This window comes from Symsagittifera roscoffensis, chromosome 7 (genome assembly GCF_963678635.1).
Source record: "Symsagittifera roscoffensis chromosome 7, txSymRosc1.1, whole genome shotgun sequence".
Lineage (NCBI taxonomy): Eukaryota > Metazoa > Xenacoelomorpha > Acoela > Convolutidae > Symsagittifera > Symsagittifera roscoffensis.
The window spans coordinates 35,879,006-35,903,483 of record NC_087068.1 but is presented as its reverse complement, the minus strand read 5'-3'; the positions used below and the strand labels follow the sequence as shown (position 1 = coordinate 35,903,483).

At 38.7% G+C, this 24,478-nt stretch overlaps 1 protein-coding gene across 5 annotated transcripts in view; it reads left to right on the top strand.

Annotated features, from left to right (window-relative positions):
• Positions 1-23,534, top strand: part of LOC134851782 (coiled-coil domain-containing protein 66-like) — a 263,446-nt gene extending 239,912 nt beyond the window's left edge. For 2 of the 5 annotated variants that reach the window (XM_063868009.1, XM_063868010.1), the window contains exons 2-21: positions 4,594-4,629; positions 4,726-4,784; positions 4,974-5,055; positions 5,147-5,343; positions 12,256-12,601; positions 12,718-12,735; positions 12,881-13,272; positions 13,478-13,746; positions 13,936-13,996; positions 14,217-14,272; positions 16,198-16,545; positions 17,056-17,258; positions 18,968-18,982; positions 19,345-19,432; positions 19,712-19,999; positions 20,117-20,447; positions 21,083-21,286; positions 21,597-21,803; positions 22,422-22,702; positions 23,326-23,534. In XM_063868009.1, the coding sequence (XP_063724079.1) occupies positions 4,601-4,629; positions 4,726-4,784; positions 4,974-5,055; positions 5,147-5,343; positions 12,256-12,601; positions 12,718-12,735; positions 12,881-13,272; positions 13,478-13,746; positions 13,936-13,996; positions 14,217-14,272; positions 16,198-16,545; positions 17,056-17,258; positions 18,968-18,982; positions 19,345-19,432; positions 19,712-19,999; positions 20,117-20,447; positions 21,083-21,286; positions 21,597-21,803; positions 22,422-22,702; positions 23,326-23,385 (3,534 nt within the window). In that variant the 5' untranslated portion in view covers positions 4,594-4,600 and the 3' untranslated portion in view covers positions 23,386-23,534. The remainder of the gene's footprint in view (positions 1-4,593; positions 4,630-4,725; positions 4,785-4,973; positions 5,056-5,146; positions 5,344-12,255; positions 12,602-12,717; positions 12,736-12,880; positions 13,273-13,477; positions 13,747-13,935; positions 13,997-14,216; positions 14,273-16,197; positions 16,546-17,055; positions 17,259-18,967; positions 18,983-19,344; positions 19,433-19,711; positions 20,000-20,116; positions 20,448-21,082; positions 21,287-21,596; positions 21,804-22,421; positions 22,703-23,325) is intronic. The other 3 variants (XM_063868012.1, XM_063868013.1, XM_063868011.1) reach the window with 3 other exon arrangements.
• The last annotated feature ends 944 nt before the right edge of the window (positions 23,535-24,478 follow it).

Sequence of the window (24,478 nt, the reverse complement as noted above, 5' to 3'; positions counted from 1 at the left end):
AGTTGAAACTGGAAGGACAACTCGACGTGGTCGAGTACAGTCGAGTCACTGTGCCGGAATCGGTCCACATGGGAGATCCAGCAAGGGGTTATGTGGAGATGTTGAAAGCGAGAAACTCCGCGAGATGGCACCTGATGGCTTGGAGCGAGAAGCGAGCCATGCAGGAATATCTGAAAGAGCTTACGGAGAATTCAAACTTAAATCGGAAAGAATACGGCACGGTAATGTCCTCTGAAGCGAACGAAATCGGATTGGAAAAACTACTAGAAATTTCCTGGAGGGCGGCCCTCCAGAGATACTTCGACGAGACGATGCATGCACCTGCGACGGTGGCAGCGTACCTGGCTCATCCGTGCACGAGAACTGACTAGCAAGTACGGTTGGCTTGGTGCTTGATGGGCATCAAGAAGGCGGAATATGAAGCCAGTAATGATTCGAAATCACGGGAACAGGAGCTGGAGTTGATGGAAGCTCTGCGAGCGTTGATTTCGAAAGACGATTCTGCGATAGCATGGGCTAAGCGTAAGGATGCCCTTTGCTTTGTCAGGTTCGTGGTGGATCGTATCCCCACTCCTGTTTTGGGAGAATGTATAAAGATCATTCGGCATAAGGGAGTTGATTGCGAAAGGAACTTCCTTAGGGCACTCCTGGAACTATATCAGGATATGCCGTTGACTGTACCAAATAAGGAGTCGAATGACATGGAGAGCTATCGCAAGTTGGAAGAAGTGAGAAGATATTCCAACAAAGAATTGAAAGTGAGCCGGGAGTTGATTGAAGCAGTCAAGGGACAAAAAGACTTTGCAACACTAGGGAGACTGAAGTCGTTCCAATATGTGTCGGGCATACCGGGGATGGCGTATAATCCCTTCGTGAATGAAGAAGCCAGGGAAGCGTACTTCGACTATGAGCAAGTCATAGTACTCAATTTCTGGATTGAACGGATTAAAGAAACTGGAATGCTGATGGTGGAACAACCCAAGCTGGGATTTATCTTGGAAGAACGAATGGTCGAACCCTCGGTTCCCGAGCTAAAGGGGCAAGTGAGTTTGATTATGGTTCTTGGGACGGTCCCTTGAAAACCAGTCTAGTAACGATGTGGGAACTCATGAAGCCTTCTTGGTGTCCTCATCCTAACGCCGGTTTAATCTGGGACATGACGGCGGATATCACGTTAGTTCTGGATGATGAGGCGAGTTTACATGATCTGGCCATGATACACCATTTGCTGGCCATGAGGTTGACGAAGCGGAAGAGCAACCCATCCACGGAGCTATCCGAGGAAAGTCCATCGAGCAATTGGTTGAAGCAAGGCACATGCTTGGCTCAACATAGTGGGATGGAAGGACATGTTTGCAATTTGGGACACTGCCTGATTACGCTGAGCGAGCAGCATCGACAACTGGCACGATTGTACGGAAGATTGAGCATGTCGGATAAGAGTGGCATGGAGTTGGTCGCGGACTGTCATGGGCTGACGGATGTAAATTTGATCACAGCCTTGGGATTTTGTAGCATGACGAGTTCGATAGAATCGCTTGAGCGCCTGGAGCGTGCCCATGAGCTAGTGACGTCCCTCAGCGTGGAAGTGTTCCCTGGAGCATTGCAGACAGAGCAGAAGATCAGGGGCTGGCGAGAAGTTCTGGAGAACGAAATGAATCTGAAAGATAGTGAAGCCTATCATAAACCTACTGGTTCAAAATATCTGGTGGGTTCAAGCTCCGCACCATATTGCAATAGTAGGTATCCTACACACATGGTGGTGATGGATGCGAGGACGCAGCAGGTGTTGATTGACCAACTTCTCTCTGTGCCAAAGTGCCTGAGGTTGGCCAGAATGTCGGAGATGTCATTTGATTTGTTGGCAAAGATCTTTCGGGCAGTCCCGAAGAGATCTGAAGGCGAGTTGCAAGATGTAGTGGGTGAAGAGTTCATGAGATTGAACGAAGGTAATGTGAGTGAGTTCCAGAAGCAGAAAGCGAGTGGAGCGTTACCCACTGAATTCCCCACCATACAAGAGAAAGACGATTTACACAGAATCCTGATGGAGGTGGAACCGTTGCTGGGGGCCTCAGGGTATCGGACCCGAAGGAACATAGTGAGAACCCATGGGGAGTATCCTTGCCACTGCTTGGCGCAGACGTTGTGGTACCCCAAACGCGGGAATCTGATGCTAGTATGGGACGTGGAGGAGTTGTACTCTACGGAGTTGCCCGATCAGAATCAACAGGTGTCAATCGTGGTGGTTAGTGCCATGCTGGCAGTGAGATGGTTGGAGGCTAACGCGGACACGAGTGAACAGGAGACGGCCGTGCCGACTCCTGAGCAGCTGAGCAACGTGAAGATGAGTCGTGAATTGGATCTTTTCAGAACCACCTGCAAGGTTCTGAGAATACCCAAAGCCATTGAAAGAATATGGTCAAAGCAAAGATTGATGCCTTGGTTCCGTGCGGTGATGACATCATGGATGTATGAACGCGCGAAGCGTCACATGTCGAGGAACACGGAAGCCTATCAATCTTTCCAGCTAGATATAGGACCGGGAGCCTATAAGAGAGCATTCCTGACGCACAGAAACGCGGTCACCACGGCGGTGAAGCGAGTAGCTGGAGCGCCTTGTGTAACTGAAGATGAGAAGAAAGAGGTCTTAAGAGTTGACCTAGAAATAAATGTGAGCCTATCTCTTCACAACAGCTTTTGCAGGAACCGGGAGCAAAAGGTGAATGTGGACTTGCTACCTTGTTGCAAACCGAGGCTGTTGGAACAGGAGAGTTGGGGCACGGCCCGCAACTCCATGGACATGCTGGAGAAAGTCCTAGAAGACAGCGAAGCTGAAAATCAGGATGGAGAAGCGATGGAATGAAGATGATGAACGAAGAGAACAAGTGAAGACGTGAGCAAAGAAGAAAAGAGAAGGAGAGAAAACTTGATTGTCTTTGTGTGTTAAAACTCGAACCAATCAACCAAGTTTTGATTATTGAACTTGTTAAATTTTTTGTTTTGATTTAGTTTGGTCAAACCAAACTTTGAAAATTGTTACAATTGTTAAAATTGTTGAAAGAGAATTTTAGTTGTACTATTTATGTATATATATATATATATAGAACATAGGTGAGTATATTTACCTATTTAAACATGACTGAAGTTTTTAACCTGTGTAAGACACAATTTCACTGTGTGGCGACATGGTAAGTTTGGGTAAACTCGCTCGAGAAGGGTGAGTGACTCAATAACTTTCCTAGCCACAGAGTTTCTTAGTTTTAATATTGAAAGACCGCATAAATAACTGATTATACTTGGTGAGTGATGTTAAGTTAATTTTAACGGGTGCGTGGCCGTGCCACGTCCCATTTTTTAATCACAAAGAGCAAAAAGAAGTTTTATGGCAAGACGAAGAAAGTAGTCAGAAAAGAAATTTTATCTAGGACACTCCTCATGATGCGAATTTTGTGAAAATGTTGAAAAGCAGTGAAATGTAGTATGATGCCATTTGTGAATACGTAGTGAGTTGAGGTGGAGTAGATAAATTTCATTTTCTTATGCGATTTGTTAGATTGATTACAGAGAACTGGAACACTACTTGACGATAACCCGGTGTTATGCGATCAATAGGGACATTGATGGGGACTTGTCCGGGGAGTATGTGCCATTCTGCCAGATTGACACAGCGCAACCTTCCGACGACACGAAAAAAAACGAATAAAGGCCTCAGGAACGAAAAAGTATTGCGAAGGAGGGTAGGAACATTCTTGAATTTTTATTTTTAAAATTTCGATTGAAGAGTGGATATTTCTCAGAAATACAAAAAAGACGGCCATTTTGACTGAAAACGACGAAAAAACAGAACAACGAAAAATATTGTGGAAAACGGTCGCACAAGAGACGAAAAAAACGAAGCCTCTTATCGTGGCAACAACACACGATAAGACTCTTAGCAGCGGAAATTGGCGGAGAAGGAAGCTTCAGTGGGGAAGGAATATTCCACGGAACCCTCCCGTGCCACAAATTGGAAGAGATAAGAACGTTATCTCAGGAAGATTACGGGAGCGGAGGCTTGGTCCCCCAGAGACTGTTTTACGTGAAAGGACTATATAAAACTGACTTTGTAGCTACTTGGATGTCGTAGAAGTCTGAATTAACACCGGTATTATTTGATATATTAGAATATGAGTAGCTAGAAAGAGGAAAGGGTCAATCCATCTCCAATGGATTTAATATAGAACTGTCACACAAAAACATGTTAAAATAGGTTGTTCGAGCCGTGTTTTTAATGACAATCACGTAGTCTGAGGATCCGAGACTCAGCTATGTGGTTGTGTTCGCATGTAAACGAAAGCTGATCAAAATTCGTTTGACTGATGGCCTAAAAATAGTAACTTTTTACTTAGCCCTAAACAGACCAGAAAATCAACTGGCAAGGTCGAGACGGTGAAAAACGAGTAGGATTAAGGTAACTGACGCCTGCCTGTCGTTAATAGGTACTTTTTCTAAGCTCCGTCGCTGTGTAGTATTTGGGCGAATGTTACAGTTACTTTCGACCTTCTGATCTTCTGATTTACCTAAGCAGCTGAAAACAGCAACTAATTTCTTTCAGATTACAATGAAAGAGCCTCCAAGTGTCAACTTAGGGTTCGTTATTTTTATTGAATTTTAATTTGGATTTTTATTTCGAAACACATCTTCTTCATGAAATTCGGAAAAATGAGTTCAATAGTATCGTTTTAGGCAAGGATTGCTTTTGGCTTCAAATAATGGACAACTCCAAATCATGCTGCCATCTGGAAGTAGGTGAACCTCAATACTCAAAATTCTTGTTTCAAAAGAAGTTAGCAGATAGGATATTATATTGAAATGGTAGCCGAATAATTTGCTTGTTTCGTTTTTTCGACTAATGTCGCGAGAGTAATAATGAGTAACAAAGTTAAATAGTGTTTATTTAAGTTTTTTTTTATTTGGTCTCATTTTTATTTCAGTAGCCCCGAGAGGTGCGCGAGGGAAAGTCGTTCAGCCGCCTGTTAAAAAGAAACCCGTTGTAAAACAGGTTGACACAGAAAAGTAAGCTTTCGCTGATTTCGAATTATGTGTGATATTCCTACTGTAAAAGTTTGTTTCAAATATAATTTATCATTTCTGATGCTTGCTATAGAGCTGAAGATATAAAAAACACTCAAGCTAAGCCAAAAACTGTGGCGAAACCAGTAGCAACCAGAATGAAGAATAATGCAGAGAATAACGAGGAAACCGTTACTCTCACAAAGAAGCAGCTGGATGCATTAGTTGGCACCATAAATGAAGTCTGCAATTTAGCGGCCGAAGAAATGGACTCCATGCGGCTATTAAAAGGTGAGTGTGCAAGGATTGATGAGTGTTACTTGCCAACAGAAGTATGTTTAAAAAAGACAGCTCAACTACACTTTCCCATCTTAGTGTAATTGAGTGTCAAAAAACATAAATTATACAAAAAGGGCACTTTTGTTCAGGTACGGTTTCCGTGCACAAGCTGTTGCTCTTGTTGTCATAGTTTTTTGGTTTTTATTTCACTAATTTTCGTGCAAATCTTTCCTATAGTTTTTTAATTCAATTTTTTTTAGTCGCTGAGTTTTGCACGATGTTGTGGGTTATGCGCTTTATTTTACTTTTAACTTCACAAACTTTTACGTTTGAGAACTAGATTTCAGAGTTTTTATATTGATGAGAATTTACGCGGTTTGGCCACATTTTGACACCGTCTCTTCATTAAGACACAACAAAAAAGTGAGCCTTGGACCATGGAGGTCAACTATTCCTTTCGTTTACAATTTTCAGGTAAATTATTGTTGAAATTAACCTCATCAGAACTATGCAATTACTTAAGTGTCATGTTTTAAAACAGCTTTTAGACATTCAGAACTAACTCTAATTCGTTTCCTTTATTTTCGGTGAGTTCTACATTGATCACACAACTCATTAGATTGGTAAAAGTATCTCTGATTTCATCAGGCCTTGCGTATATGGACTCCATGCGGCTATTGAAAAGTCAGTCGTCGTCGTCGTCGTAGGGCGTTTTCGAGCATTACTGCCCATTGCCCGCCATATGTATATCTCTCACAATTGCTTTCCACTGCGGCCTGTTCAGTGCAGTATCTTTGGCCAAATCGAAACAGCTTGCCTCCCAGTTCTTGTGGGTCATTTTTTGGGGTTTCAAGAATGGGCGGAGTTCCTTCTTCACTAACCGTCTCCATGAGTTCTTTACTCCACCGGGGGGTATCTTCCAGTTGTCGGCTTTCTCAAATTCCAGGCATGCGTTGGGTATCATGTTGGGTTCCATGCGTAGGGTGTGCCCTAGCCATTTGAGGCGTCTTTGTTGTACGGTGGAACTCATGGTGTCTGTCGGAGCACCAAGGTTTCTCAGGCATCTGCAGTTGAAGGAGTCGAGGCGTTGAGTATCGGATGCCTTGACTGGCCAGGGTTCACATCCATACAGGAGCACGCTTTCGACACATGCTTTGTATACTTTCGATTTGATTCTGGTCGGGACTGATCTTTGTTTCCAGAGCTTGTCTAATTGTTTGAAGCGTCCTGTTGCTTTTCCGAGGCGGATCTGGATTTCGTGTGACACGTCACCATCGAGTTGCAGGTTGCTGCCTGCAACTCGATGGTGACGTCTCACACGAAATCCAGATCCGCCTCGGAAAAGCAACAGGACGCTTCAAACAATGATAGATGATTTTGATTTTTTTAACATTTATATTTTTTTGGTTATAACTTAAACACTCTTCTGCAGATTTTTCCTATCGATTTATTGCTGTTATTAAGCCTTGAGTCCCAGGAAGAGCTGATACACATTTTTAAAGGCGCTGCCCTCTACATACTTTTTGTGGTCTAAGGGCGGCTTGGGAATACCCATTTTGAATGCCAGATGTCACATCCCTAAACTCCATTTACGGCTGCATACCAGCATGTTTTTCAAACCAGCATATTTTTTTGTCCAGGAATTCACTCAGTCCCTCTTCTTTTGCCTTTTGAGTGACCTCGTTCCAGGATTTCATTCCTCTGCCATCCAGATTTTTTAAAGGCTTTAGCGCAACTCACGTATCTGTTCTTCCGAAATGTGTCGAAAAGAATTGTATCGAACAACTGGGTCCAAAAGTGTTTTGTCAATGTTGCACTATAAAATTGCACTCACTTATCTGAAAAAAATAAAAGAAAAACATGCAACAAAAAAAAATAATAATAAAAAAAAATCATGCAAGAGTAAACAGAAACACATACAGGCTAGTTTTACTTGAGAGTAGAGAAAAAATGACGCAATAAACATGATTTATCTTGCTGACGAAAAACACAAGTACCCCAATTCTTAAATTTCATCAAAAAGTAAATCAGGTTTTACTTTTTAATCAATCGAAAAGCACATTGAACAGAACAACAACTAATTTTACGTTTACCTATCTCTAATTGTTTTAGACCTGATCTAGTTCAAGGCACTTCTAAATACTATCTTCCAAAACAAGAAGAGAACATGAAAAGGCACCACAACAAAACACATGTTCATGCTGAGATCATATCCAACATCTCCCCCATTAACCTCTCTCTTCCCATCCTCACCTACTCCCATCCAATCTCTGACTCACGGCCCCTCCTCATTAATTCACACTTCTCCATCACAACACAACAGCTTCTTCTCTAACACGTTATTTTCTTCACAGGCCCAAATGCACGGAACAATAAATAAAATCAAGGACAAGTTCAGTTTTCAAAGGATCTGAAAATCTCAAACTACATTAAATAAAATGTATTTAACTTTCATAGCACTCAACACGGTCTAATCACAATGGAATTTCGACATCAACTCAGATAAACTATCAGAGACGGTTTTGGAAAATGCAATCATCTTCAATTATGAACCGAAAGTTCTCCTAGCAGAAAATTTCATTCCCATTGAAATCTTAGTCCCTTTTCCAAATTTTCAACTCAATATTCGTGATGAACATGAGGACTTCCTGAAACAACTAGCTGAAATGTGGACACAACCCAGCTTATTTTGCCATTTGAACTTCTCGTCCAACTTCACCAAGGATGATTCAACCTTTGATGTCGACTGGCTGTTTCATCAAGTGAAAAACGATGTTTCTTTAGCCAAACAGGAACATGCATCCTTGCGTAAATATACGGCCTCATTCCTTCATGAACAACAACTGAAATCCAATCTGAGGCAAAAATGAGCACCCGCCTTAGCTATTGCAGCCCTAGCATCAGTTGAACTTTTCGGAGGTGGATTTCTACTAGGAAAAACAGCAGATTGTGGGATACGAGGAGTTTTTGGATCCTGCAATGATAAGTCTAAAAAAATGCTGAAAACATTGCCAAACTCTCTGACTTCGCCAGCCAAATATCTGAAAATGTCTATACGCTTTCAGAAAATCTAGATGAAAAATTCTTCATGGTAACGAGTGAATTAAATTCGATAAAATAGGCACAAGACGGAATGTTACAAATCGTAATTCAAGAGGACTTCGAAGTTTTCAAACAAAATATTCACATTCTTCGAGACTGTGATCAACTTCTATTTACAAGACAGCACATAAACTTCAATTATGACACGGTCTACTCACTGCTTGCTATTAGGTTTGCAATCGTGAAATCGTACCGATCAGCGCGCTACTCTTTGCTGAATAAATTTCTACCGATGTCGCTAGTGCCCGCAGACTCGCTGACGAAAAATCTAGAAGAAGTTTCTGAATTGCAAAGTCACGCTCGTGATCGACGTTCTTTGGCCATAACGATGGACAAAATCTTGTCATACTATGAAGCTCAGCTTCTGACTGACGTGGTCATTATCAAAGAAGGCATTCCACTAGCGTCACGGTAAACTTCGTTTACGGTCTTCCATGCAACTTCAGTCCCGATGCCACAGTACGAGAAGGATAAAGCGATTGTGGAAATCAGAAGCTCCCTAGTTGGCAATTTCGGAGGACAATATGGAAACTGCAGTATCAACGGAGTACAACTTGAAACACTGCCTTGGATCTTCAAGATATCAGATTTGCCGCGAAATGATCCCTATTGAGACAGGACACGGATCGTGCCTGGCAACTCTTTTCTTCAAAGGGAACTTGGACACACTAAAAGTATGCGACACCGAAAAGATTCAGTTACCATCCACTGAAAAAAGCTGAAAATCTAGGGTTTGGGTTATGGCTGATCACATCAGCAACATCTACATATGCCCTCTTCGAGTCCGATGTAGAATCAACAAACCCCAGTGGAATGGAAAAGTTCCCGGGATGTCATATCTGCATTGTAACACTGGAATGTGGAAAACAGTTGGTATGCCTAGCATAAAATATCGATCTGATTTAGCAACATGCGAACAGCTCCCAGCAATCAAGATCAATGTCCGATTGCCGGACTTGATCTCAAACTTGCTAAGCGAATTGCCAGAATTGGAGGACATGCCATACTACGACTAAAAAACGGAAGCGAGAATCGAATTATTCAAGGAAGTAAAAAAGAAGCTACTCGAAATCCTGAATGTTCAAAATCAAGAACAGATGAGGAAAATAGCAAATCCGTTAGCGCTGAATATGAGAAAACTTCGACCTTCGTTAGCAAGAATCTCTGATGACCGACTGACATGAAAAAATTCGCTGATAAGGAGTATAATTTCCTTCATCGGCTCAATGGTGCTCCATGCACTATTTATGTAGATCTACCACAAATGCAAAAGGAATCCATCTCACTTTTGACACCTCCACTAGCACAAGAGACAACTCTCGATTCAGTGGAACCCACAGCTTCGTTTCACGAAACACTGAACGACGTGAAAGAACATGCGAATCGATAAAAATTAGAGATGACAATGGAACTCAACAAAGTGAGAGCTCACGCTTTCACCTCACAAACATCATACATCAACCGGGATGTTTCTAAGTCACAACCGGGACTTCATTCCATGAATGGAAAATAGTACCACTGAAAGAACATAAGGACGTTTTTTACACCTTAAGTAAAACACCTTTCAATAAACTTCAAGGTATCACTATAAAGAATAGTATCACCTAAAAGAAAATTATCTCTATAACCTCAACACATTCTCGACAAAAGTTTTTATTCATGTACCGTTTATTTGTAAACATATATAATCTGACCAACGGATGTGCCTGGAACTAAAGGACAGCAAAACTGTAACCATACATTTTCTACAACAAGGCTGAGTGCAGACAGTTTTGCGAACCCGTGGCAACTTTTTTAAGGACGGTAGTGTCACATACCTAAATTCATTTACGGCTGCGATTTATTATTTGATCTAACCAAACTACTTCAAGACCCTATTTGGTGTTTAAGACCACAGACTATATTTTCCGTGATAAAACAGGAAGATGTGAACGAGGGGACTGGTAAACATCATTGAGAAAGGAACAGGAAGAAAACATTTGAACTCAAATAATAAATTCCGAAAAAGGCGTGATGAAAACAGAGTGACCGATCTTTACTGATAACTTTGTAAAATAAATTTGAAGGCTGGAAACAATAACATGAACTCTTGGTTTATAAATTGAAAAATCACTCGAGAGATATCAGCGAGAGTGACCAGATATACTAAAATTAAAAGCCTCTGCCAAAACTTTTTTCTTTGTTCTCTGAGCCTACTAGAGGAATACCCGACAGTTGATATTTTTGCTTCGACCACATTACTTAAAAGACGAAGAAATTATGGGTTAGGCGTTGTTTTTTTTTTCGCCTAAATCTCCTAGGGGTTCACATCTCTAAGGGGTTCAATACCATAGTAAAGTCCTCTTGATCGTGGTTGAATTCCCAAAGAAGTTTTCCGTTTTTTCTCAGACTAAGTGACTCGAAGCTTACAAATGGAACCATGGGAGTCATATGTAAAAGAACTCTAATTTTTTTCCTACAATTTACACATAAATTTGGCAGCGATTTTGTCTCATTAAGGTTTAAAAACAAAAAAGTAAATTTCATTTTATCCAATTGTAGTAAAAGGAGTATGCAAGTATTTTCAATGCAATATGTATAGCATCAATCCTTTTTTATTTCAGAAAAATTTAGACACAGAAAACAAAGAACTAGGCTTGACTATTCATTTTTACCCATGTAATGCAATCGCGTACTGGTCGTTTTTCCCGTAAATAGCTTTGTTCGCAGAATGGGCAAAATTAGAAATGGTAAGTTTAGGTTCTCTTCCTAACTAGTGCATATTTCTTTGCATCTTGGGCACACTTAGTCTGGAGGTAACGAAGAGGCCTGGGCCGGCAATGGTCCTGGGTACGAATCTGACAGCATCCTGTTTTTTTAAACGAGAAATATTAGGTTTCAAAAAAATTGTCGGATTATTATTTGTCTGCTTATGTTTTGCCGGCTTTGTTGCCACATCGTAGATTTTTTTTTGTTTTTGCTGTACGCAAGTTACTTTGTAGCTGTGTAGTCTTTTGATTTACTTCTGCTGCTTGTAATTTTTTAAACTTTGAGTTCGTCTATTTTCTTTTTTCTGCCCCAATGATTTCGGCTTATATTTTATTGGCATAGTGAACTAGTTTCGATTCGTTTCAAGGGAAACATAATTTTTATGATCCCCTCTGGATTGCTCAAAATGCTAAAAATCTTGATAGAAATCATAGTTTTTCATGACAATTTTTTTTGTTTTTTTCTTTTCTTTTTTTACGCTTGTTACTTTTAGGCTTATATTAAATCGGCTTACTGGTCTCATTTTGCGTCTTTTGACGAGAGAAAAAATTTTGTATGTGCGTGTGTGTGAGTTTTGAGGCTAAGGAGAACTTAATAACTTTCAATTAGACTTAAATTTTTTTCGGCTTTTAAAAAAATTTCTGCTTAATAGGTTTCGAGCTATACTATATTGGCTTAGTGGACTCAAATTGATTCATTTGACGAGCAACTAAGTTTTGCGTGTGTATTTTGAGAGTGAGGAGGACTTCTTAAGTGAAGGGTTTCTGCTAAGGTTTTTTGTGGTTCTTAGGGTTTGTTACCGCTCGAAAGTTCCAGATTTTTTGATGTGGCATCTTTTTGTTTGAAAACTAGCCTTATTCATTTTGATCGGTCAAGTTTTTTTCGACATTTTCGATTTTTTTTTCGACCTGTTTCATGTTTCTTTTTTCTGTATCACAAGTGGTGCAAAGCTCAGCTTCGCATCTGTGTTCGAAGTTTCATTTCGAAAGTTCTTTTTCAAATGGAGCTCAAGATTCGCTCTCTGTGAGGAAGTGAACAATGTCTGAGTTTTGCTGAAAAAAAAAACTAATTTAGATACTAGAGACAACCTTGCTGTGGAAGCTGAAGAGTCAATAAGTGCGCGAATCAGACAAACGAACGCGGAATTGAATCGAGAACCAACTCCAGAAAAGAGAGATAAACAGAAAAAATTGCCATCACATCCGGAAGAATCAAAACCGATACAGAAAAGCCTGCCTGCGAAAGGCAAACCGAAAGGAGGTGAAAACATCATGGACCTGTTGGGAAAGGGGGACAAAAAACCAGTTAGTAAGAAGCCAGGTACGAATTCAAAAGACAAGAAGATGACTGCGAGCCAAAAGAAATTTGCCGACCCTGAAAGAATAGAGCGGATGCATTCAACAGTCTCAAAAGCTCTCAGGTATTTTTAAAGAAACTTTCCATCGCATTAAATTTAACAGAACTAATAAGAAATTATTGTGGAAAATTTCTTCGTTCCAATGAAATATAGTGCTAGTTATTTGTTTTATTTTGCAGAGGAGAAGCAACAGCTCGGTATGTAGGTACTATTTGTTCTGGCTGTTTAGTTGTTGAACTATTTGCCTCTTTGTAGCATACCTTTAGCATATCCCTTTGTGGCTATAATGTGTGTCTAAAAGTGGACAGTAAAATTTAGACTTAAGTGAAAATTCTATTTCAGTCCCATCATTGTGTATGAACAAACAAAGCCGTCTAGGCCCGGTCAGAAACCAAACAGACCAGAAAAAGACAGAGGTAGAGATCGGAATAAGAGAGATCGTTCCCCCATGAAAAAAGCGTCTCCCGTGCCTGAGAGAACAAAGAAAACAGCTGCTGTTAACACTACAGTAGAGCATGAGACGAGTGAACTCAATGTGACTAACTTCTCAGCAACATCATCAGATCTTCCAGTGAATCATTCAGCCCAAGTTACCGACAGGAAAGAAGAAGTGTCACAAGAGAATTCTCCCAAAAGTGACTCCTCTAAGGAGAACAAAAAAGTAGAGATTGAGAAACCAAAGCCACCCTTGACGTTGATGGAAAAGAAAAGATTGCAGTGGGAAGAACAGAAAAGTAAGAGAAGTGCTTGTGTTATTTAATCAAATTGAGTTTCGAGAGTTCTTATGAAGCAGATTTTTTGTTAATCCGAAAAGTTTGTGAACTGAAGATAAGTTTAAACTTGGTTACGAATCGTGCTTCAAGTAATGTTTAGCTTGTTACAGCTTCAAAAATGAAGTCAGGCTGCTTCTGCTATGTGTGTTCTATTTTTCCATTTAAGGAGAAAACTCTACGCTGCGAAAAGAGACGATAGTGGCTGAGATTCCCAAGAAACAGCCGATTAGTCATTCGCCACCTCCCGCTCCAAAACATGAGCAGAATAATAGGGAAACTAGGAAAGGGCGTGATCAGAAAGAGAATAAAGGCGGGACTGAGGATGCAAATGGTGGTATGGATAGATTGCGTGTGATGTCATCGTCTCCGAAAGTGTTGAGTCCACGACACGTCATGAACCAACCCAGCGCCATGCTGGACCACTTCCAAGTCGTGGTAATTCAATTACTTTGAGTATTGTCGATTGTGATTAGCCAAATCGAAAGCTGAAAAACCAATGCTTTAATTTCCACGGCCGGAATCCACGACAAAAAATGGAATCCTCGGCCGGGTACCTTTAATATTGGCGGACATTCAAAGTCGCACTTAGGAGCTCTAATTGATCGCTAAAATCTGTTGTTATAGAGTGAAAACGACCTGGCTGTAACGAAGAAGTATCAGCAGCAACAGTGGCTCAAAGAGTTAGGTACGTTTACGCGAAGTTTTTCTGTGTTAAATTTACGTAGTTAAAGGTTTTTTTCAGCCAATTTTCCTTTTTCATCATCTCAATTAAAGTTAAGTTCTTCGATGAAACATTGTTCACGACGATTACACAACACGGCGTTCCTTCAGAATGTGACATAGGCCCTTAATTGCCATCCAGGGAACTGGAAATGTAGTGAACCGTCATTGTTTTGTCTTTTTAGAGAAACAGAAAGAAGAACAACGACTGAAAAAGATGATCGAAGACGAGCTCAGACGGGTAAGTTATACTCTGCGGATTCTCAAAGCCCTTTTTCGTGCAAGATCGTTCATTTAAAACTGTCTCTATCTTTCAAGATGGTACAATGATTATGCATGAAAAAAAAAACGTCAATATAGCAAAGAAACGCTGGTTAAAGCAATAATTTTTACTTTTCTTTGGCCGAAGTCTTTTAAAAGAAGTAAAGCGTGTATCTTTTTTGTTCATTGTGCCCCTCATGTTAATTCCCATGTGTTTTTAAAAGTAATGAACGTAGTGAAGACTCTTATATAGGTCTTGCTTTTTTTTTTGTTTTTTTTTCCGGAAAAAGTCTTAAAATATTGATGGGCTTAGGTATAATGCACTTTTTCAGTTCAATTTAAATTCATCTACTGAAAGTAACGTAAATAACACTCTCCGAATACGAACGTGGAAATGGTGCGAAAAAACTTAATTTTTTTCTAGTTTCGAAAGTGGAATTTAATTTTAAGATTTCCAGCGGAATAAAAACTTAACCTTTGATCCAGTTTTCTCTATGTGCGTTCATGTTATCAAAAAAGAGCCGATCAAAAATTGTTATAGACAATCAAAGAGCTCAAAGGGCATCTTTTTTTAAAGAATAATGAATGTAGTGAGGACTCTTATATAGGTCTTGCTTTTTTTTTTGTTTTTTTTTCCGGAAAAAGTCTTAAAATATTGATGGGCTTAGGTATAATGCACTTTTTCAGTTCAATTTAAATTCATCTACTGAAAGTAACGTAAATAACACTCTCCGAATACGAACGTGGAAATGGTGCGAAAAAACTTAATTTTTTTCTAGTTTCGAAAGTGGAATTTAATTTTAAGATTTCCAGCGGAATAAAAACTTAACCTTTGATCCAGTTTTCTCTATGTGCGTTCATGTTATCAAAAAAGAGCCGATCAAAAATTGTTATAGACAATCAAAGAGCTCAAAGGGCATCTTTTTTTAAAGAATAATGAATGTAGTGAGGACTCTTATATAGGTCTTGCTGATTTTTTTTTGTTTTTTTTTTAGGAAAAAGACTTAAAATTTGTTCACGCTCAATTTTTTTTCGCGATTTGACTTGTGATTTCCTGTTAAGTTCAGTGCATTTTCATTGTTAAAAAGAAAGCAAAATCAACTATCGAATAGCAAAAGTGTAAAGGTCACAGAAAACGTGATCGACTTCTAATTTCGAAAATGGAATTATTTATCAGATATCCCAGTGAAATAAAAGTTTTGCTTATTGATCCAGTTTTCTCAAATTGGGTTAATTTTAACAAAAAAGTGTCCATCATTAATTGTTCTAAAAATTCAACCAGCTTTAAAGCCATCTATTCTTTCTTCGAAATTCATAAGTTGAAGATTTTTGAAAACAAAATTCAGTTTTTGTTTCAGTTTCATTGCGTTCATTACTCTTTTCCAACTGTCATTTGGCTATGTTCTTTCAAATTCGAAAGTTGAGATTTTCTCAACAAATTCAGTGTTTTTAAGAGTAATGAACGTAGTGAAGGCTCTTATATAGGTCTTGCTGATTTTTTTTTCAGGAAAAAGTCTTAAAATTTGCTCACGCTCAATTTTGATATTTCGCGGTTCTACTGATTTCTTTTTAAATGCAGTACATTTCCATTGTTAAAAGGAAAGCAAAATCCACTATCGAACAACAATTTTGTAAAGGTCACAGAAAACGTGATTGATCTCTAATTTTGAAAATGGAAATTAATTATCAGATTCCCCAGCGAAATAAAAGTTTTACCTTTTGATCCAGTTTTCTCAAATTGGGTTAGTTTTACTAAAAAAGTGTACATCATAAATTGTTCTACAAATTCAAAGAGCCTTAAGGCCATCTAATTTTTTATTCGAAATTCAAAGTTAAAGATTTTAATGTTTTGAATCATTCGTCTTGCATGTTATTTCATTATTTGCATGTTGCATGTCTTGATAGAGTTTCATAGACGTTACGCCTCGACGTGCCACGACAATACTAGCAGAAGTGTACGACGAAGCGAGCAAGATAACTGAGCAGGATCAAAATTCGAACAATTTCCAACCAGATAACCCATTGGCTGCATATGTGCCCAATCGGAACAGACTTCAACTAGAGTTGAAAATGAAGAAGCTTATTCAGAATAGAATTGCGACCCACTTTCCTCAGAATAACCAAGTGTCCATAACCAACCAGATGTCAAATAGCAGTCAAGTGTCGCCTGTAAAACAGACACAAAATAGATACCCAGCAGGCGGCGACGAAGTCGATGGTGCAAATCAGCTCAGTGGAAAGGAAATGAAACCGGTCTGCATGTTTTGCATGAATGTTCATCGATTAGATATAGTTTTTCTAATATCGAAGAGGGATGGGGGAGGGTTTTCACCAAAAGGGTGCTCCGTTTTTATTATTTTTTTTACAGTAAACACTGTTTGGACGAATGAATCAAAAAATGTTTGTAAGGACATCGATTTGCCTGGGCGCAGAAAAGAGGTGATCGGAGGCAACATTGGTGCTCGGAAAATCATTTTGCCCGGGGCAACATTGGTGCTCGGAAAATCATTTTGCCCGGGGCAACATTGGTGCTCGGAAAATCAATTTGCCCGGGGCAACATTGGTGCTCGGAAAATCAATTTGCCTGGGGCAACATTGGTGCTCAGAAAATCGATTTGTCTGGGCGCATTTTTTTGGCCTATTATGTTTTTTTTTGCTCGTAAGAAAGCTCTTTGGCAAGAGATGCAATCTGAGGTCAAACTGCAGCAAGATAATTGATCAGGAAGTTGAGTTGGAATGTTATGTTGATTGCGTATGTTTTAGTCAGTTGAAGTGGCGGCGGATCCGTGGATGAACAAACATCCGAATGCGACTGCGTCCCTCAGAGGGGGAGGTGGTGGTATGGGGGGAAATGAGTTGCGAGAGAGTGTGAACGAGACAGGGCAGACAGCATACAACTCTTCCCAGACACACCTCGTTTTCCACCAGGCATTCGAGGAGCCAGTCCAACTAACAGACAGACCCAGGTAAGAAACACTAAAGAGTCTAGCAAAGGAAAACAAAGAAAAGACTAAGTTTCGGAAAAAAAAACGAAGTACAAAGCATTCAATTGTTAGTCTAGTGAAAAAAATTAACTTGAAAAAATGCAGACACAGAGTGGCTTCATTGATTTAACGAATGTTTGACACAATTCCACACAATTTGTTGTTAACAAAGTACTTGAATCATGGACTACGCGGACCAATGTATGATTTACTAAAATGTATATATAAATTTACTTATGGATTGCCGCAAGGTTCTGTCCTCGGTCCCAAACTTTTCCTAATTTATCTATATAAATGATGTTTATTTACGATGTGAATGTAAAACAATTTAATTACGCGTAATTAAGGTTGTTTGCCGATGACACTCTTATATAACAGGAAACATTGGAAAAAAATCAACTCAGTTTTTAGTCAGGATTTAAATAAGTTAGATTATTGTTTCATTACTAATGAATTGACAAGAAATAGCGGTAAGACAAAAATTATAATTTTTCCACTAAAAAAACAATAAGCATCGCCGATATTGAAAACAATAAATCAGATCAATGTTTTTTTTGTATACCTACCTTGGTTTGGTTATTGATTGCAAATTAAAATTCAAAGAGCATATTGTTCATGCTTGAAAAAACTAGCCAGTGTATATTTTGTATACACTGAGAAAATATTTAACAAGGAAACAACTTCTTGAAACTTACAACACCTATGTTAAAACTGTATACGAATATGGGGCACCTATGTTTGTTACTGCCAACAAGACTGTTATTGAATACTTCTATGGAGACTATGCTTGAACCTTAGAAAAAAAATACTGTATGAGGCACGATCTGAGCGGAAATTTTCTAACGATAGAGATTCATCTAAAGCAGCTGATTTGCCGTTTAGTAGAAATATTGCGAGGTGACTCATATAATGATGATTTGAAGTCAGCAATAGTCAAAAATGAAATACAAAAGTCACTTAGTGAAGAAAACAGAATAAGGGTCCTCAAATCAGAAGATACAAAAAATAAAGAATTGTTGAAATGCCTGAAACACTTAAATGATGTTGTTGAAAGCAAGTATTCAGTTTGAAGAAAAGATTATTCAAAATCTGGTTGATTAAAATGAGAAACCGCTCAAAGTGTATTATAAGAATCTCTCAGTTACTATCTTGTTCGATAATAATTTTTTTGAAACATGTTTTGGTAGATACGGGATTTCTAATTTTTTTCCTAAGTAAATTAATAAATTATAGTTAAAATGTTAGTAAAATTTTCTTCCCTTTCAATATAGCCGATATTATCATGGGTAATACATTAACACGTATAATCCAATGATTGTTAATTACTTTCTGTTTTTTTTTCCTGTGTTTGAATGAATTTTTTGAGTGTCTTTTTCGTAGTATATCGTTTTGATTACTGAAAGTTATTGCTCTTTAAGAGGATTAGAAGCAGGTCGCAAGGCCTGATTATCGTCTACCATATGTAAAAGAGTAAACACTATTGTTTGTTTTTCTCGGTTCAAGTTGAAGTGTATAATTCAAAACTGTTTTGACCCATGCTTCATGTTCATAATTGTTCGTTCAAATGGAACCGCTTTTGTGTTGTGAACATCTGAAATGGAATAATGTTTATTCGCATAGACTGGAGTCAGGATTTGACAATTTGGTTTTTTTAAATGCCCACTGATGCTGTAATGCTAATTTGTTTTAAGTGGGCGTGAGAAAAGGTCAGTTCGTTTTTATCGTGTGTTGGTGATTGCAAGATTTTAATGCTCATCTTGTCTTTCTTAATATCTCGGGGAAAATAGCTTGGTTTCCATCGTATTTTTGCATGGAAGGAACTTAAGAGAATAATTATCAATTCCATATTCATATCAATTCCTCCTTTCATGATCAAACCACGGATGCATTTTGCTGATTTCGTAATTTATTTAATGATTTCAACCTGTGATTGCGAAAGGGTTGAAAGTTGTAAAATTCAATACTTGGTTGCATCTAAAATAAAATTGAAGATGTTACCAAGTAGATCATCGTTTTGCATTTTTTAAATTTGTTTTAATCTTAGCTATTTTTGATGTGTGTTTGACAGGAATGAGTTCGGGAGATTCAAGGCCCTGATTGATCCGGCCGAGGCAGAGAGACAACGCAATAAGCGAGAGAAACAACAGGAACATGTTGTGAGTAGACTTCAATTGAAACTTTTGACCATAATCAGACGACTTTCGAATTGAACAGTTGGTTGAAATCTTTTACCAGCTTCCATGCACGCCGAGCATTCAGTCGAGTTCAAATTTGTACTGATTACTTGATAATTCAATCTGATATCGCACATGCAAGGATTTTTTTCTTAGCTTTTTGATGGAATTAAGGATTTTAAAGTTTTTAGTACTTGTTTTTGGCGTAGTTTTGCCTGTTTGCGAAGCGCAGCGCCAAACTGTTGAATTGATACGTTACAGAAAGAAGTGCAACGACAGATAGAAGCTAAGCGATTGGCGAAGGAGGAGGAGAAGAGGAAGCAAAAACAAGAGGAGTATGAGGACGAACAGAGAGTGAGGAGAGAACTAAATCTGGCAACCGACTCCGGCCCCAGTGAGTACAACAGGACCAGACCAGTGCCCAAAGCACAGCTGGAACCACCACAGAATGAGTATGTACAGCAGCATGGCCAAGTGGAGGCAGCACCAGAAGTCCAGAAGGCAACACATTACGTGGATACGAATCACAACCACAGTAGATTACAGCAGGTAAAATAATGTTTTACAGTTCTGTGCTTGGAAAGTTTTTTTTGTCTCAACGTTTTAGAATATTAGAAGTTTAAATAAACCACTGAATCAAATCGAAATCTTAGCGTTCATATGTAGACACAAAGAAACAGAGAGACACAGAACGTTGCTAATAGAAGGGTGGCTCCTGGTGATTTCACTGGACCTGGATCCAATGTAGTCCACTCTCCAATAGACTCATCAGCGTACCACCTGGACCCCCACCAGTACCAGGGAAGAGGGGGAGGAGGAGGGGCTGGCAATATGGGCATGATCTCAACTGGGGCTAATATAGTGCAGAGGCAGGACAGTGATGTAGTTGTGGAGTATGTACCTCAACATGAGATTGGAGCTCAGATGAATACCAATAGGAATATTAATGATGGGCGCCAGCAGCACAACGAATCAGCACTGGCATCATCCAGATATGGTAGCTAAATTAGATGAAAGTACGCAGACTTCAAAAACAGTTAACTCACAAATTTGTTTAATTTAGAAACAGCAGAATAGTTAAATTCCATTTGAACATTTGAACAAGTTTTACAAATCTAATTAAGAGTAATGAACTTAGTCAATATTTTTATATAGGTCTTGGTGATTTTTTTTGTTTTTCAGGAAAAAAATCATAAGATTAGTTCACGCTCAGTTTTGATTTTCGTGGTTTGACTTGTGTTTTTTAAGTTCAGTTCATTTCCATTGTTAAAAGGAAGGCAAAATTCACTATCGAACAGCAAAATTGTGAAGTTCACGAAAAACGTGATCAATTTCGGAAATGGAAATTAATTATCTTCCCAGCGAAATAAAGATTTGCCTATTGATCCAGTTTTCTCAAATTGGTTTAATTTTAACCAAAACGTGTTCATCATAAAGTGTTCTACAATATTAAAGAGCTTTAAGGCCATTCATTTTTTTCTTCGAAATCAGAAGTTGGTTTATGAAAAAAAAAACAAGTCATCTTTTTTTCAGTTTCCTTGCGTTCATTACTCTTTTCCAACTGTCAGTTGGCTATGTTCGAATTTTTTGAACTTAATTTGAAGTAGCAAATTTTAACTGATGCCTTTTCAGTTGAACAAGAAGTGAGAAGCCACCAGGCAAAACAGTCTGGGAGGAGAGCGAATGAGAGAGACATCAGGAGGCCAGAGAATCTGCGGCAGAAAAAGAAGGAGACTCTAAATAGACACAATAGACAGTTCGGGGCAGTCGCCACTGACCAACAGTCCACAGTATCTGGAATGACTTCGTCCAGAAAACCACTCTACAAACAGAATGGTACAAAAACAAAATTAAACACTAAGTGACTCGCGTGGCAGGCAACAGCAACTAAGAATTTACACTTAATTTAATATTATGTACAAGATACGATGTAAACATGAGCATTGGCATGAGAATAATAAGCATCAGATTTCATTGGCAGACGGGTTTCAGTTTCAATATTTTCTTTTGGATGAGAAGTTTTATTATATGATACTTTGTGTAGTCAATTTCCGGTCGACAATAGCAAATAGACTCTTCTTCATATTTAAAATGAAAAAATTGCCTCTGTAATTCTGTGATTATAAATGAATGAAATTTTGTTCAGAAGCTGTTTTGAGATCCAACCGGTCTCCGCCTGTTCCGGCTCTGCAGAAGAGAACGATGGACAAGCCCTCCATTCCATCGCAGAACAAGAGAGCACCCTCCAATGCCACCACCCACGTGAACGAACAGAATTACCACAACACTACCATCCCGGAGACAGGCAGAACACAGCAGACTGTAATGAGTAGTCGATATGTTGATCCTAATGGTAAGTAGCCGGAAACACTTCGCATTTTATCCAAACCAGAAATTATGCTTGGGTTTTCAAATAAATTGTTGGAATAGGTATCTATTCCGAGACCTTCCGGACCTTTTATGTGAAATGCCATTCAGATTTTATTGTAATGCAGATTAATCTTAATCAAAGATTCGGAAGTTATCTCTTTTTCATCAATATCTTAGATAAAAGTAAGATGAGAATACCAAGAAAAATGAAGAATAAGGTGTGGTTTAGAGAAAATGTAGTAAAGATTTCGCTTCCTTATACTGCTGCCGTTGAAAATAATCTAAAATTGAATCTAAAATTGCAGGCATTTCGTTGAAGAGCTCACTCATTTCTTTACAAAATAACTCAGTCTGGGGTGTGGGCAAATAAAAGAAACGGACTATGCTTAGACAGGCTAGATAGCCTTTCATAGATCCTCTGCGAATCGTAGAAATCACATTTATTATTTAATTATTTTCCAAGTCTTCATTTCAGATATAATTAGTCATGTAATTACACTTCGTCAGCTTCGTTTATTAATAAGAACCTTTTTTTTCTAACCTAAGTCGCAAATATTGGCGCCACTATGTGCTCCGCCTCTGTGTTCACATCTGATTTCAGTAACTTCCCCGCCTCCAGTTGCAAACGGAGACTTCATCCCCTTTCGCAGAACCAGTGCCCACATGGATCCAGCCATCAACAGTTCGAGACGCCAGCAGCCTCCAAACCACCACCAGTCATCTACCAACCAAAGAGGCAGTCAGCAGCAGCATCATCATCATCAGAGAAGAGCACCCCCTTCAGAGTTCTCTCTGGACGAGCCAGTGCAGCAGAGGAACACGACAGGGTCTGCCATAGAGAGACATGATGCCGTTCTCAAACAACTATCTTCACTACGTCAGGTAGCAAAGATACATGCCTTTTCTGTCTAATCACATCCTCGAAGGTTTTTAATAAAATAGCTGCTTGCAAAATAATTTTGCTTCCATATTGAAAGAAGTTATGAGAACAGTGTTTTAAGTGTCAGTGATCGGAGCTATGACCGTTAGGTCGTGCACTTTTTTAAGAAAGTCTTAAATTTTGATCACATTACAAGTATCATTTTTCGCTGCTTAACTTTTAAATCTCTTGAAGTTCAATTCAAAATCATGTGCTGAAAAAAGGAAAACTACGCTTTCCAATGACGAATGTGCAAGGTGCAAAAAACTTGACTTAATTTCAGAAAAGGATTTTAATTTTCAGATTTCCTTGCGAATTATATTAATCAGTTATTGATCTTGTTTTCTCTAATTCGGCTAACTTATCAAAAAGGTGTCATGGTCAAAAGATACTAGAAAATCAAACAGATTTAACAAATGTTTTTTGTATGAAACTCAGTCGATTTTTTGTTGTGTTATTTTTCTTTTGGGTTGTTCATTTTTTTCAAAAAACTATCTGGATTAGTCTATGCGCTAGTATTTCAAAGCTTATCTTCGCCCATCTGAATGGCTGTATCTAAATCACAACTAATTTCACTTTTGTTTAGGGTCTAATTGAGAAGCAGCGTGAATATAACAATCAAACTCCGACCCAATACGATGGCTAGAACGAAGGGTTCTTTCGATCGAAGTTTTCAACGCGTAGAACTTCTGAAAAAAACTTTGTACCCTATCTTCGTCTTGTAAATTATACCTGTAAATTATTTTTGTCGAAATTGTACATATTGTAGCAATTAAATTCTTTCTCTCAAACCGATTTGAATTTTGAAATACGTGACACTCAATTTGTTCGAAAAAAAAAGATGAGGTACCTTGAGCGGCTGCTCTCTTTAAGCCACCACGGTGCGCACAGAAGAGAAGTCTTATGTTTTTCCGAGGAAAATCTTTTGGATGTTTCTTCCAGAAAGTTTTCCAGTACTGTTTTTCAAAAGAGAATCTTTTGGATGTTTGATCCAGAAAGTGCTGTATTTTACAAGCGAATGCTTGTGATATTGTGCGATTTCATTTTACTATGTTTTAAAAAAATGAAATGTACTCTTTTCTTGCTCCGACCGCATCGCGAAGTGACTGAAGGAGCCTACAACGTAGGACGGGTTTTTCCCAGCCGATTTTAACTACTTTAAAGCTAGTTCGTGGTGGACCGAATGCCGAATCATATCGAAGCCCTTTTAGTTATGTATTCCAGAAAAGTCTCAGCTTCGAGCCGAATATGTTGAAAGTTTCTGTGCTTAGACTGAATTACTCTTTACTTGGGTGAACGACTAAGCCACCAAGTTACTGATACAACAATCAATGTGAAAGTTTTGCTTTGATCGATTGTCATTGTTGATTTGTTCCTAAAAAAAACTATCTAAATATGGGACAATTTTCTTCCTTTGAACTATCATTACGCAAATCATTGTGGTCGAAACATTCTGTGCTAATTGTACAAGTATTGGGCTCGCCTTGTTTCATTTTTGGCTCGCATTGTTGTCAACAAATGCTTAAGAGTCGATGATTGTAGTTCAGATTCTTAAATTGGTCGTGATTTTTTTCAAGAGTTCAAGCTTAAAGTTAATTATTGCCGTTCGAATTTAGATATTTTTTTCTCAGTTCATGTTTTTTCGGATAATTTGGGTTAATTTTATCAAAAAGCTATATCATAAACTGCTCATAAAATTCAAAGAGCTGTTAGTACATCTAGTTTTTTTGAACTTCAAA